This window comes from Armigeres subalbatus, chromosome 1, assembly GCF_024139115.2.
Source record: "Armigeres subalbatus isolate Guangzhou_Male chromosome 1, GZ_Asu_2, whole genome shotgun sequence".
Taxonomy (NCBI): Eukaryota; Metazoa; Arthropoda; class Insecta; order Diptera; family Culicidae; genus Armigeres; species Armigeres subalbatus.
In genome coordinates this window covers 107,522,943-107,539,011 of record NC_085139.1, presented here as the reverse complement: position 1 = coordinate 107,539,011, position 16,069 = coordinate 107,522,943, and the positions used below count along the sequence as shown (strand labels likewise).

The following is a 16,069-nucleotide window of genomic DNA, read 5'->3' as shown; positions in this document are numbered from 1 at the left end:
TTGAGAGGGGAGTGGAGAAAATTATCCTCTGATGCTCTTCATTCAGCGTTGGAACTTGGAAGTAACGCATTCAGTTTTGTGACGAACGTAGTTGCGGATGGATGTGTGATATGTAAAAGAAAAAAAAGAAAGTAAACCAATAGAAGTGAATGTTTCAATCCAATTCCCTAGTGCTGATATCTGTGTTAAAATTTGAAAGAAATCCCGACATAGCCTTCCAGTGCCATCTATATATTTAGTATCCAATATGACGAAATTCGGATCAATTAATTCAAATATTGCCAACTAATTTCTGATAGTCTATCGTTGTGCGCCTGCTCATCGGCAGTGGTGACTTTTTTAGCTATATCGCCGCACCTCGTTCTAACAATTAGTATTCAAGCGGTTGCATTTATATGCCGGCGACTATTTGACAACAGGAACGAGCCGGCAAATTGACGTGAATGGCTTCGATTGTGTGGTGGATATCCACTCCACCAACAGTCATTACATTCACGCATATAGCGACGAAGGAATCACCGAAAGCAAAGGAAGCGAAAGGTTTAGCGCTAATTTTCGTCTGGATCGGATTGTCGTCAAATCGAATGGATAAAGTTGAATGAATGATATTTGTACCATGTGCATTTGACAATTTTTGATGTCCTGATCAAAAATCTGTTATAGATTGAATAAAAATTTTGCAAATATTTTTCAATATTGACATCCATATTATCACAGACAGTCTGTGATATTATCATATTATGTCCTCACTAAATATGATATTGAAGTACAGTTTAGTTTTATCAGTTCCTGGGCCAGCAGGGCCTGCTAAGCGATAAAACGATCCGATGCGCGCTAACTAAATTTTATGTTCTGCGATTGAGCCAACGATCTACGGCTCAAGTCATCACCAACCTCCTTGTACTAGGACTCCTAGGACTTCTAGCCTAGGATGTAAGATTGTGAAGTATGATAATTGCAAGAAATGAAAACGAAATGACAGGAATTATTCGATGAACTTTGTCAATAGATCCCGTTGATTCGAAAAATAGTTTTAGGCCACATTAACATAGGTTAATTTGGATAAGTTTGCACAAACATAGAAAGAAAACGATCCAGATAATAAAAACTTTTCAAAGTGAAGGACTAAATGGGATACGCGACGATCACTTACGGACCACGCATAATTGGACGTAAATTGGTTCGCAATCCTACAGATACTTGAGGCTAGACTGAGGCATCAGTCATACACTTTTCGCACGACTAGAGAGAGTGTCTACGTTTTAGTTCGAGCTTGGTTCATTCCGATATTCCCGTTCGCCTTCTGCCGTGTGCCATCGTCACTATCAGTTTTAAATTGTTATTTTGTGAATAGTTTTATCGTCTAAGTGTTATCGCACATTGGTGCACCGAATTTGTATCGCAAATATTTGTTAAATTCCTCAGTCCGCGGAACTTAAGGTTCAATAAACCACACACCGATAAAGTGTCGTTATCATGTCGAAACCACGGGTGCTTGTGCTAGGAGGTAAGAGATTTTCAAGGCTGTCATGTGGCGGTAGGACCGTGTCGAAGCCCTTTAATTGGCATAATTTGATTTAATGGGAGATATCCTTTGGGTACGGGCTTCGCCGTCGTCCACCTGAAGGAATGCAGGAAAGTAGCGCATGTTCGGATTTGCCAGCGGGGAGAGCAGAAAAAATAACAAGCAGCAAACCACCAACACCGATACGTTCGTGCGAAGTTGGTAAATACACGATGTGTGCCAGTGCACTGCTGCACGAGTCAAGTATGATAAACTTTCGGGCTAAATACTGTCGAAGGTTATCCATGAATTTCTTCGTTGTTACTTCGAGAAGAATCATTCCTGATTTGAGTGTGATGCAATGCTGTTTTTGATATCTGCTCTATAGTACTGATCTTGACACGTTTTGAATCTTATCGTTGAACTCAGGTTTTTTTTCTCTATTTTTCAAAACTTTATTTTTGTGAATTTTTTACACGGATCAGTTCTTCACTTGTCTAGTGAAACCAAAGCCATAAAGGCGCTGGGAGAAGAGGAGGGGGCTTGAAATGGAGCCACCCTCAGGTCTAAACTATATGATAACAGATTAAAATTAAATTAAAACTAGCACATCAAAATTCGAAAAAAAACTTTATCGGTGATAAAACTGTTCTAATAAACACAAGACACGGCATAAAGTGTGACAGGGTGCTCATCTATCCGAAACCCAATTTTTATTAACGTGATTTTTGGGTTCCCACGCTTAACCCCCGATTTGAGTGAAAAATACCTAATATGGGCTACAACGTGGACATTAGGGCAAATTGCTTCTTGAAGTTAGAGAGCATTTTTAATGCTTCGGGAAAAAATGTTCGATTGCATATTATGCAGTGGCATCAGCAAAGGGAAGGGTCGTTTGGCCGAAACCCATTCCGAACCCGGCCGAATGCCACTAGGCCGAACAAACCATTGGACCGAAACCCATCTGGTCGAAAGACATTTGGCCGAACGGGTCAAACGGCCGAATAGGTCATTTGGTCGAATAGGACATTTGGCCGAATAGGTCATTTGGCCGAAAAGGATATTTAGACAAGTAGGATGTAATACCACCAGGCAAACAGAAAAACGTAGTGTACTCTATACCTTGTGGCACATCGGCCAAACGAAACGAATACTAGAGGTACGGATTGCAGAACGTAAGAATGAGTGTTAAAAGAGGAATTCGAAATCTGGCTTAGCAGTTCATATGATGAATGAAGGACACAACAACGACGTCGCTTTAAACGAAATGGGGTGTTGATTGACGGGAAGACTAAACTTGGGAGTGAAATTCGGATTGATGTAATTTGACTGACCAAGTGAAAGGTTACATCCAGCACGTTGTAAGTTTGTTTGAAAAATGTATGTTAATGAAAATTGTTAATTGTTTAAATAAATGTCTGATGATGGCTGAAGGCTGATGGCTGAAGCCGAAACGCGTCACGAAAAAATAATGCTGTGAAGTTTAAATATCACCGAGAAAAGCCAATCTAGCGGATTAATTAATTAGTAAACTCGCGGTGATTAGCACAAACAATAAAAGTAGGATATTTGACCGAATAGCTCATTTGCCGAATAAGTCATTTGGCAGAATAGGTCATTTGGCCGAATAGGACATTTGGCCGAAAAGGATATTTAGACAAGTAGGATATTTGGCCGAATAGGACCTTTGGGTGAAATGGACATTTGAAAATTGAGAAATGAGGTGTGAAACGTGAGACGTCTCACTTCTATCTACTTATTTGAGACGTCTCACTTCTCACTCCTCATTTCGCACTTCTCACTGTGAGAAGTGAGTAATGAGACGTCCCATTTCTCACTTCACACTACTCACTTTTCACACCTCATTTCTCACTTTTCAAATGACCTATTCGGCCATATGCCCGGCTCGGTCAAATGTCCTATTCAGCCAAATGTTTTATTCGACCAAATGTCCTATTCGGCCAAATGACCATTTCGGCCAAATGACTTTCGGCCTAATGGTCTGTTCGGCCAAATGGTATATTCGGCCAAACAAGTTTCAACCAAATGGCATTCGGCCGAAAGGTATTCGACCAAACGGCCCTTGCACCATCAGAGGTCTCTCGGAAAATAGCAATCTAGAAATTGCCATTGCGAAAGTAAATGTGGAAGTAGGAGAAAAGCAAGTTAAAGGAGGTTGAAGCCCCCCTCAGCTAATCATAGAGCTGTAGCTAATTTTGGTTCTATCACTGAGATGGGTGGGTCTTAAAACCCTTGGAAATGCCAGGGGAAGCGCGTTCGCTTCCGAGGGTGGGACTTACACACGGGTTAGAGTACCCGGGAGGTGAAAGATGGCTGATATAGCCCTCCGTCGAGGGCCCTCCGCGTCTTACCGCAAGGCTACAAAGCAAGACCATGCCGAAGGTGGCTGGGTTCGATTCCCGGTGCCGGTCTAGGCAATTTTCGGATTGGAAATTGTCTCGACTTCCCTGGGCATAAAAGTGTTATCGTGCTAGCCTCATGATATACGAATGCAAAAATGGTAACCTGGCTTAGAAACTTCGCAGTTAATAACTGTGGAAGTGCGTAATGAACACTAAGCTGCGAGGCGGCTCTGTCCCAGTATGGGGCTGTAATGCCAATAAGAAGAAGAAGAAGCCCTCCGTCTTTGAGGAAACAGGCGAGGGCTGATAGCCAAAGCGAGATTCTTCAGCTGGATCGGGGAGCGTCAAACTTCGGACACCGGCAAATCACATTTTCGACGGAATTCAACACATTTCGCAAACTTTCAGAAGCTATGCGAAAAAAAACTAGAAAAAAACTTTATTCGAGATTCAGTCACTTTATTTGTTTTCTATTTTTTAAAAAGAGTCTGTGTTCAAAAATTAAAGTGACTACAGGCCACTTAGGAATGCAGCCATTTTTTTCAAAAATTAAACAATAAGACATGGTATTAAACTCAAATGTATGTTTATTATACAAACGTATAACACTGAATAAAAAATTTGACGCCACAATGCACGATTCGTACCTGGTCTGCCCACCTTGCTCGCTGCGCTCCACGCCGCCTTGTACCTGCCGTATCGGAAGCGAACATCATCTTTTCTGGGTTGCTTTCTGGCATTCTTGCAACATGCCCTGCCCACCGTACCCATCCGGCTTTAGCTACCTTCTGGATACTGGCCGTAGAGCTGGGCGAGCTCATGGTTCATCCTTCGCCGCCACACGCCGTCTTCTTGCACACCGCCAAAGATGGTCCTAAGCACACTTCCGGAGGAATTCCCGGAGGAACTTCCGGAGGAATTCCCGGAGGAACTTCCGGAGGAATTCCCGGAGGAACTTCCGGAGGAATTCCCGGAGGAATTTCCGGAGGAACTTCCGGAGGAATTCCCGGAGGAACTTCCGGAGGAATTCCCGGAGGAACTTCCGGAGGAATTCCCGGAGGAACTTCCGGAGGAATTCCCGGAGGAACTTCCGGAGCAATTTCCGAAGGAACTTCCGGAGTAATTCCCGGAGGAATTCCCGAAGCAACTTCCGGAGAAATTCCCAAAGCAACTTACGGAGGAATTCCCGAAGCAACTTCCGGAGGAATTCCCGAAGGAACTTCCGGAGGAATTCCCGGAGAATTTTCCGGAGGAATTCCCGGAGGAACTTCCGGAGATATTCCCGGAGGAACTTCCGAAGGGATTCCTGGAGGAACTTCCGAAGAAACTCCTGGAGAAACTTCCGGAGGAATACCTGGAGGAACTTCCGCAGGCATTCCTGGATGAACTTACTTTATTTGTCTTCTTTGTCTTTTCTATCTTATTTGTCTTATTTGTCTCATTGTCTTATATGTCTTATGTGTCTTATTTATCTTATTTGTCTTATTTGTCTCATTTACACCAGCACCACTGTTGTTACCCAAATCCTTTTCAAAGCTTGTCTGGAAACCTTGTACAGAAATCCACTCACAATATTTTCTAATGTTGTTCTAGAAACGGCTCATATTTTCATTTTCCAAAACCAGCTGGAGTTTGTTTATTTTGATCTCCTCATTGCGCATTGCGTGATTGGTCAGTGCTGCTGCTGTTCTCTCGCCGAACCACTGCATGAGTGATAAATTTCTTCCCCTTTGTTGCCAATTCCTTTTGTTCTTCGTTTACGGCAAATTCTAAAGCAATTTTAAACTGCATAATGATGAAATTATTTTGGCGACACTGACAGCGTCATTCTGGCGGGCTGAATTGAGCAATTTTCTCTCTCAGAGAGTGCTATCACGTGCTTTTTTAACGGAAAACCCTTCCCTCAAACCTGAAAGATGGTGATCGCACGAAAGTTCTCACACTCCAGCTTGTCGCCTTTCTTGTAGATGGGGCCCTTCCTTCCAATCCTTCGGTAGCTGTTCATTTTTAGGATTTTCGGCTTTCAGTCACATGATATTGTTGATAATTTCATTTTTTTGCCCACGTTTCGATATGGGGGTTTGGATCTTAATCACTTCCGGAGGAACTTCCGCAGGAAACCCCCGGATCGAAACGTTGGCAATGATTTGGAATTATCAACATTTTCATGTGACTGAAAGCCGAAAATCCTAATTATTGGCAACTAATCCAGTCGAAATCCCTAAAAAGGTAGCTGTTCAGTTTCCCAGATTCTGACAATCAGTTTGTGCAGGCAAGTGGCCAGCTTTTCAAAGCCATCTTGATGAGCTCGCCCGCGTTGCGTTCTTCTCCTCCAGAATCTGTCTGCACTCTTCGTCGAACCAATCGTTCCGTCGACTTCATTCCACATACCCGACGTTGTTCTTCGCTGCGTCATTAATGGCTGCTTTAACTGTATTCCAGTAGTCCTCAAGTGGGGCCGCATCTAGCTCACCCTCTTCCGGCAATGCTGCCTCTAGATGCTGCGCGTATGTAGTGGCGACATCAGGTTGCAGGTACCGAACATTGCTGATGGCGGATAGTTTTGGGCGCAGTTTAACCATCACCAGATAATGTCGGAGAAGTGCCGTCCATCAATCAGAACGTGGTCGATTTGTGATTCTGTCTGCAGTTTCCGCCATTTTTCAAAAATTGGTGTTAACGTGTAGTACTCATCGTACTCTTTAACAGAAAAATGGAAAACATGTATGTAGTTAAATGGCGCATACATCACTTTTTCAGATTACGGCAGTCCAGGTGTACCGATATGGAAGGCTGTATTGGAAGCAGGTGCTGCGAATGGTCATATTATTGTAGGCGGTGAGGTCAATCAGTCGTAGGCCGTTTTCGTTCGTCAGCCGGTGAGCGCTGAACTTTCCAATAGTCGATCTAAACTCCTCCTCTTGGCAAACCTGAGCGTTCAAATCTCCTATGATAATCTTGACATCGTGGCTTGGGCAGCTGTCGTACTCACGTTCCAGCTGCGCGTCACCAGTGCTTCCGGAGTGTGGGCTATGGACGTTGATTATGCTGAAGTGGAGAATCGGGATTTGATCCTCAATCTGCACATTCTCTCATTGATCGGCGACCACCCGATCACGCGCCTCTGCATATCGCCCATGACTATGAAAACTGTTCCCAGCTCGTTTGTGTTGCCGCAGCTCTGGTAGATGGTATGATTACCTCTAAACGTTCGCATCATTGATCCCTTCCAACAAACGTCCTGCAGCGCTTCGATGCCGAATCTACGGTTCTTGAACACATCGGCGAGTATGCGTGTGCTCCCGATGAAGTTGAAAGATTTGCAGTTGCACGAACCGAGTTTCCAATGGCTAGTCCCTTTTCGTCGCAGTGGTCTTCGCCGATTATTCCGGTTAGTACTCTCTTGTTCATTATTCGTTGAGTGATTGTTTTTAAAGGCTGGCTTGCAGGGTCTGCCACCAAACCCCCTAAACTTTCGGAGGACCATTCCTCCTTATTTCCAGTGGACCATGCTAGACCAACATTTGAAAAGGGCGTAACAGCCAAAATTTATTCCTTCTGATTCCTCGTCTACATATATAGCTATATATGTAGACAAAGAATCAGAAGGAATAAATTTTGGCTGTTCCGGCCTTTTCAAATGTCGATCTAGCATGGTGCCCAGTTTCATTTAGAGTCCCTCACTGGCACTCGGACGATGATCAGCCGCCCCTAACATGCAGAACAGATGTTGTTTTGAGCCGCTCTTAACATGGAGAACAGACGCTCAGTAAGATTTGCACATCCGGAGAGGATTAACCGATTTTTTCTTATAGTTAGACTTCACAGATTAAACACCGTTTTCGACCAGAGGTTGTACAGACTGAACACTTAACACCTAGCATGAGAGACAACGAACATGACACATAACACCCTGTGGGTCAGTGGAGAATTTTTCGATTACAAAAAGTTTACTCCATACCGGGGACAGGAATCGAACCTACACTCCACATAGCCATTTTTTTTTATTTCTTTATTTATTTGGCAGGCACTCTGTCTTACTTAACCGCTACTGTGCCGAGATCTACTGTGCAGCCAGAATCCACACAGAATATGTTTTTCGATTTTTCCATTAGGGGCCGTCCACAAAGTACGTCACGCCGCTCGGGGGGGGGGGTTCTGACCAACGTGACGATTCATACAAAAATTTTAGAGGTTTAATACGAAAAGTGTGACAAAGGGGGGAGGGTGGGTCGAAAATCGCCAATTTTTGCGTGACGTACTTTATGGATCTTCCCTTATTCATTGTTATTGTCGTTGCTGGTCCATCTCGTCGTGAGTTCCATTAGGTTCTGCAGCGTCTGTATCTAACCTCAAACTGATGACTGATTAGTAGTACTGCGGGTTGGACTCGGGGGCAGCCGAGACGAACTCGATCTTTGTCGGAGTCAGTGGAAAGTACTACTGAACTGTCAAAAAAGTTCATTCGACGAGGACCAAATTCATTCGTGACGTCATGCTGCAGAACCTAATTGTGTTCGTTTTGTCCATGTCTTGTATCCAATGATCGTTGCATTGTCCGGTTGCCATTTATCCAGGTGACGTTGGGGGAATGATGATGATGATGATGATGATGGTCCCGCCACATACCCCTACAAAGGTTTGAGCTAGACGATTTATCTTTAAGATATTTAATTGTGATCAATTTAATCAGATTTTGCAAAACAATAAACGATCCGATTATTTTCACAGATATAAACAACAATACAAATTATCATCGCTTTCCAGCAAAAATATAAATAAGTAAAAAGAACCGTTGAGTTCTACTGCAGATGTTCGCAAGCATCATCAGTGATACAGCGAGTCCGATACAAATACAAAACTTGTGATACCTCTCGCATGATGCCAAAAGTTTCGTCAGGAAGCGCGTACTCAAACCATTCTCGCTAGTACCAATCAATTTACTGTACAAAGCTCGACAACATTCAAAACTTGTGTTACCTCTCCGTAGATACCAAAAGTTTCGAGAAAATCGCGTTCTATCTGAGAGCTCCCTACTTTTCTGTAGTATCTTTCAAACAGTTTCAAATATTTCAAATTGTAGTGATAAATACAAAAGTCATTTATACCTGTATTACGCGCGCGATTCTCAAACTTTCGTAGACTACACATAAAGAATAAAAAGTTAAAACACATCAACAAATAAAATACCACCATCATCATCGAGGCGAACAATATAGTCTATAAGCGCCCTAATGAAATAACAAATCATTTACATTCGTCCAAACAAAAATATCCGTTATCACAAACTTCGTCAAGATACACAATTAGTCAATAATAAAACTTAAATAAATAGCTGTTTAAAAACAGCTTTCACGTGTGAAATGCAAAGTCTCTTGAACTGTGATAGTGTACTTGCTCGCTTGATGTGTGCAGGCATCGAATTGAAAACATTTATTCCTTTATAAAACAATGAATTTTGTGAAGCACCATGCAAAAAATAAGGTGTTCTTATTTCTTCCGCGTTTCTAGTATTATATCCATGAATGTCACTTCCTCTTTCAATTCGATTACACAAATATCGTGGCAGCAATCTATTTATTATTTTAAAAATGAACACCATAGTCAAATAAACAATTCTCTGCTTCACTGATAACCATTGTAAAGCGTCCAACAAAAAGGAGGAGGAAGTGAATCTATTGCATCTTAAAATCAAACGCATTACTTTATTCTGCAAACGCTGTAACCTCGATATTTGTGTTTCATTAGCTAGAAATAAAATGGAAGCACAAAAGTCCAAGTGAGGAGAGATGATTGACTTGTACAACTGTATTTTACTCGCAACAGTTAATTCGTTTTTAATCGACATAAAATTCCATACTTCTTGGCTATTTTCTTGATGACATTGTTGATATGAGAATCAAATTTCAATTTATCATCAATAATCACGCCAAGATATTTAATTTCCCGAACGCGATCAAGTGTTTCATCATCAATTTGAACGGAAACATTACCAATGACTCGATTTCGCGAAATTATCATGTATTTAGTTTTACTTACATTCAATCTCAACTGTTTGTACTTCAACCAACTATTTAAAGAACGCAAATCTGTATTCAAGCGTGAAACTGCATCTTCGATAGTTCTAGCTGCAATGAATAATACGGTGTCATCCGCGAATAGATTTATATTACAAAATCGTAAAACCCGTCCCATGTCATTAATATACATAATAAATAAAACGGGCCCTAATACACTTCCTTGTGGAACACCAAGATTATTTTCCATAGGATTTGAAACACAATCATTAAAAGCAGTCTTTTGAGTTCTGTCAGACAAATAGCTTCTAAACCATTCATATGCAGAACCCGAAATTCCAAAGCGCTTTATTTTTTCCAACAATAAGGGCCTAGAAATTGTCTCAAATGCGCGTTTAAGATCCAAAATACAGCAATGATAGTATCTTTACGCTCCATGTTCTCTTTCCATTTGGCTAACACCAAGTTCAATGCGGTTTCACAAGAATGTCCTTCTCGATATCCCGATTGTTCTTGTATTAGCAAGTTATTACTATTCAAATATGTAACTAACTGGCCTTTGACAACAAGTTCTAATATTGCAACATGTTGATGGGACGAAACTCTTCGGCTTTAATCGTTCCAGCAACTTTTTGAATAGGAATCACAAGAGATTCCTTCCATACCTGCGGCACGTGCCCGGTTCTCAGTGATTCATTTATGAGGTCCAGCAGTTTGTGTCCAATGACATGAAAACAATCTTGTATAACTCTAGCGTTAACGTTATCAACTCCAGCCGTTTTACCTAATGAAAAGCATATGTTTTAAGTTCATCAATTGTAATTGGGCGAAAACACTCGAACCTACATCTACTATTAACTGGCTGTTTAATTTCATCGGGTTCATCAACCAAATCAATAGATTGATTGATTGATAAAACACTATCGATGAAATATCTATTGAAATTACAAGCAATTGTTTGTTCCGACTGTTCTATTGTGCCATTGAAAGCTATGGACCGCGGCTTGGAACAATTGGGTTTTAACAAAGATTTTAAAATTTTCCATAACTCCCTGCTGTTATTCTGATGCTGATCAATTTTCCTCTGAATATATTCACAACGCGTTGTTTTCAACGATTGTGAATATGTGTTCCGCGCGATCTTGTACCTATTCCAATTATTATGACTACGTCTTCGCAAAATCTCTTGTACAATTTATCTCTTTTGCGTTTGAGACGCAACAGGTCTAAATTGTACCAGCTGTTCGAGTTATTCAAAGATACAAATTTTTCTTCAATTAACTTATTGGTACTCGATTTCAGAACGTTCGTTAGAACAGCTGCTTTCTGATCTAAGTTCCCGGAAATAACTTGAAAATCCTCGTTTCTCGCAACAAGATTCGAAACAGCTTGTTTCGAATATTTCCTCCAACACTTTAATTTAACAAAATCATCAAGTCTATTAATAGTTTCTACATTTATCACTAAAGTTTCATGATCGGTTACTTTCAAACAAGTATCTGTAACTGAGTTTACAGAGTCAACATTAGAATAAACATGATCAATTATAGTTCTACTGTGTCGGGAAATTCGCGTGTAATATGCCTCCGATAAGAACAAGTTGTCAGTCGTCATCAGGCAGCGGTGACGGTGAGGCGTGCACCCCAATACGCCACCGCATAGGCTACGCATCCGGCGACTGACGAGGGTTTTGGTGGAGGGGCTGGGAATCGAACCCATGACCTTTCGCTTGAAAGGCGAACGTGTAGCCAACTACGCTACGGGACCCCCCTTTTCACATAGCCATGTTTCATTTGGCTTTCCTAATACATAGAGGTCTGTAATTGATCGATGTTCATATACTTATATATTTTTTTAAACTTCTATAGGATGCGGTTTCATCGGACGTCATTTCGTCGACTATCTGGTATCGAACGAGCTTGCTCAAACCGTAAAGGTAGTGGATAAAACACCTCCCCAAATGGCGTGGCTAAACGAACGGCATACCACAGCTTTCGCCAGCCCAAGCGTAGAGTTCTGCAGCGCCAATCTGATCAATCCCGCTTCCTGCCAAAATGCGTTCAAAACGGACGATGGATCCGGGTGGGATTACGTGATAAACTGTGCCGCCGAAACGAAACCTGGCCAAACGGATCCGGTTTACCAGGAGGGAATCGTAAAGCTTACACTCAATTGTGCCAACGAGGCTGCGAAATGTCGTGTGCGGCGATTTGTCGAACTCAGCACGGGAAGCATGTACTCCAGTGAAAAGGTTCCGCAAACGGAAGACTGTCCAATAGAACCATGGACAATGGTTGGCAAGTATAAATCTCAAACCGAGCAGGAACTAGCAAAAGTTGAAGGGCTGAAGTATACGATTTTACGATTGCCCATATGCTACGGTGTTGGAGATAGAAAAGGGTTGAGTAAGTTAGCTCGTCTTAGATTTTAATGAAAATTAATTATACATAATATCCGTTTTATTGTTTCAGCGCCGAGACTGATTATAGCCGGAATATACAAATATCTCGGCGAAACGATGAAACTGCTTTGGACGGGATCGATGAAAATGAATGTAGTCCATGTGGAGGACGTATGCTGTGCTATATGGGAACTTATGCAAAATGAACGAACCGTAGGCGAAACGGTGAACGTTTGTGACGATAGTGAAGCTACCCAGGAAACTATTAGTGATATACTGACAGACATATTTAGTATCAAGACTGACTATTGGGGAGTGGTCATGTCCAGTATGACCAAGGTGGACATGGCTGGAGCGATCGAGGAAATCAACGACAAACATCTCGGCCCATGGGCTGAGGTGTGCCAGAAGGATGGTGTACTTAATACTCCGCTCACGCCGTATATGGACCAGGAGCTTTTACTCCATAAACATTTGAATCTTGACAATAGTAAACTCAAAAGCTACGGATATCAGCTAAGGCGTCCCAGAATAACACGCGAAAGCCTTGAGGAAATCGCTAAGGATTTCATAACGATGAATCATTTTCCAAGAACACTTCTGGACGCCTAACTGTACATTGGAAAGGAAAAATCTTATAGAACATGATTGCTCAATACGTTAACCTTACATATAAAGATGTAATTGATATGTGATCTCGGTTTTGCAATTCGGAATTCAATGTATAGAACTTGAAGCCTAATCTAATAAGATATGAAAATGCCTGAGATAAACGAAAATGAAACGAAACTATCAGTGATAAATTGTATTCCTTATGAAATGATATTTTTGAAACGTACTTTAAAAGTGTACAACATGTGCCTAAAATATTACATTATCATTCAAAGAGATGTTATAATAGATGTAGATCAAACTATAAGAATAATAAATCGTTCTCTAGTTCATACTGTTGTTTCTAATATAACAAATCATGTACGAAAAACAATCATCAGAAACATAAATAGAATTTACAGGTAGAAATATTATTTTCTTGTACGATTCCTTCGGATCGAAATCAAGTGTAAGGAAATTTCAATATAGTAATTCGTAACTTTAGATAAATGAAAGAGCGATAGCACTCTCACACGATCTCATACAGGGCTTTGCAGTCTTGCAGATGATATCAATATTATTGGAATTGATGGACGCGTCATGGAAGCGGCTTTAGCGCATTTCAGGCATATTATAGCAGCGAAACTAGTTGGGCTTATTTCGGGCTTCGTCATGCAATCCGCGAACGAAGACGATGTTTGCGGCTGCTGTATACGATCATGAAACGTGGTCGCCAAATGGCTGATCGGACGGCTTTCAAAGTTGAATTTAACGTTAGATGCTGCGGTGTTATACAAAATAACGGTATCTGGCACCGACACATAAAACTGAAATAATACCAAGTTTATTAAGGTATGGATATTGTTAAGCTTTTATAACACGGCAGACTAATGTGGGCTGGATATGTTATTCGAGAATCTGAAAAATTGGGATCTGTTTGCTTTATAGTAGGCGGCGTAAAAGGTGGATGGTCGGAAGCCAAGCAATTGCTTTACGGACCCCAAACTTCTTTCTACACTCACAAAAGCTTTCAGGTAAAGTTTTTATCCCGACCAGACGGTTGACCTCGGATGTTGTTGCCTTGTAATTTCAACAAAACGTTACACCTTGACTCGTAAGTCGAGTCAAGTACGAGACACTGAAGACGACCTTACAGTTGAGGTCGAAATACGTATATGTAAAAGTATTACGAGGTGGTGGAATTAAATGGAATTGTGCTAAACTCGTCTTATGACAGTTTATATAATCCGTGTTCTAAGCCATAGTAGGTAGCAGAGGCGTCGCGGGATCAATTCTTCAACCTCTGCACCGTTTGATTAAAGTAAATATTTTGAGAAAACCGCTTATAAAAGGGACCTGAAATGACACATCCAATATGAACGATTCATCTTCGAACGTGTTTCCCATATATTTGCTCTTTATGTTTTGTCTGTCTGGTTTTAAGCAGCGTCTCAATTATCGAATTAATCTCAAACTAAATTTAAAAGTGACAGTGCGTAAAATAATAAATTTCATTATGAAAATTGATATGCTTTTCAATATGATAGATAAGACATTCATGTATCTATTCAATGGAACGGTCATCAATACAAGTTTGTAATTAGCATATCATAGCACAAAATGGGGTCTGAACAATAAAATGTAGTCTAAACGTTTTTCAAGTATTAATTATTTCTTTGACAAATAATTTTCTTCCGGATAAAGGGCTATAATCAGTTTTAAATATATACTTCCCTTCTTCAGCCATAAATTTGTGTGAGCATGGACATTCGTCATACCCCTCTACCGCCTAAGTTGTCCACATAGTATACGAACAGCTCCTAAATATTTTGGATATTGGATTTCACGGAAAAAAGCTTCAGAAAATTTGTATTTATAAATAGGTAATATTACCTAAAATATAAAAACGCTTTTGCTCCGATATGCTTATTCAAAACCGGACTTTCGCTATGAAAAGCTTGAGGAGAGCAGAAAACTTATTTAATCACCGGAAAGGCGGTGTTATTTTGTTCCGATCATGCGCTCTTAACCGAATCGCGCATGCGCTGTTTGAAGTAGCGTAGGTAGGTACCAACGCGGTAGGCACCAAACCGATGTGCTTTACTACATCGGCACCAAACCGTGCACTGCCAACGAAGAACGCTTTGACTGTGCACGGTTTGGTGCCGATGTAGTAAAACACAATTCGAATAATATAATAAATGGAAATGCATTTAAATTCTATCCGAATTGTGAAATAAGCAACACACTGACGAATAAACAAAATATTTTTTTTCCGAGTCTTGTGAACTGAGGATTAGAGCCCAACCCGTAAGTTGCACGATTTTGATATCTGTGCTAGCGATGCACGTACGAGGTTCGTTGGTAAACCGATTTTAAACAGTGCGTGGCAACATTCGATTTTGCAATGATCTAGCGTCTTTTATCTTCTATTAAAATCTCCTAAATCGGTTGGAAGACGGCTGAGTTATTAGAATTATCAAGATATTGGGTCAGAGCAAATTAGTACTTACTTACTTACTTATGGGTCCTGTACATCTCCGGTGGTGCAAAGGGCCGACTTGAGAAATCTCCATCGTGAGCGATCTCCAGGTATCGCTTTAACATGTTGCCAGGTTAGATTTCGGTCAACTTCTTTTGTTTATTTATTGAAGCTTCGCCGCCATGAGCCTCTGAATCTGCCTCAACTGCGATGTCCCGCTAGGTTCCAGTCTAATGCTTGTTTACAGATTTCGTTTCCGCCCCTACGTAGAGTGTGGCCGACCCAGCCCCACATTCTATCCCGAATTTCTGTTCCTATAGGCCTCTGGTGACAACGACGATGGAGCTCGTTGTTTGAGATCCAGTTGTGAGGCCACCAGACCCGGGCGGGCGGGCAGCGTAGTTCGCCTCCGCGCGGTGCTCGCTGGAAACGATAGCGTATCAACGGCAGTTGAAGGGCTAGACGGCTAAATGGACTACAACGAAGGGAGCGCTGGTTAGCGCATTGAGACTTAGACTGCCAGTTAAGTCTCAATTACGGTTCTGGCAGGCGCGTTAAAGGTTGTGTGTTTTGGTATATTGTTATATTGTGTATTGCGAGGGCTGACAGCCGAGTCATTCTACTCCCTTAGTAGAGCCGGGTGAAACCGACTCGAAACGGCGGGTGGGCTAATGGCAAGGCTGCCTTCCGTCCCATAAAACCGTGGCGGGC

At 41.5% G+C, this 16,069-nt stretch overlaps 1 protein-coding gene across 1 annotated transcript; it reads left to right on the top strand.

Annotated features, from left to right (window-relative positions):
• The first annotated feature begins 1,213 nt into the window (after positions 1 to 1,213).
• Positions 1,214 to 13,229, top strand: LOC134205087 (uncharacterized). The gene is made up of 3 exons (XM_062680000.1): positions 1,214 to 1,507; positions 11,753 to 12,289; positions 12,356 to 13,229. Exons 1-3 carry the CDS (start codon positions 1,477 to 1,479, stop codon positions 12,895 to 12,897), a joined length of 1,110 nt encoding a protein of 369 aa, XP_062535984.1. The 5' UTR covers positions 1,214 to 1,476; the 3' UTR covers positions 12,898 to 13,229.
• Positions 13,230 to 16,069: the final 2,840 nt, after the last annotated feature.

Bases quoted from the DNA above. Each gene is read 5' to 3' on its own strand.
- LOC134205087 (XM_062680000.1), top strand. From the start codon at position 1,477: ATGTCGAAACCACGGGTGCTTGTGCTAGGAG. The intron at 1,508-11,752 runs GTAAGAGATTTT...AAACTTCTATAG, and splicing joins ACGGGTGCTTGTGCTAGGAG to GATGCGGTTTCATCGGACGT. The intron at 12,290-12,355 runs GTAAGTTAGCTC...TTATTGTTTCAG, and splicing joins TGGAGATAGAAAAGGGTTGA to CGCCGAGACTGATTATAGCC.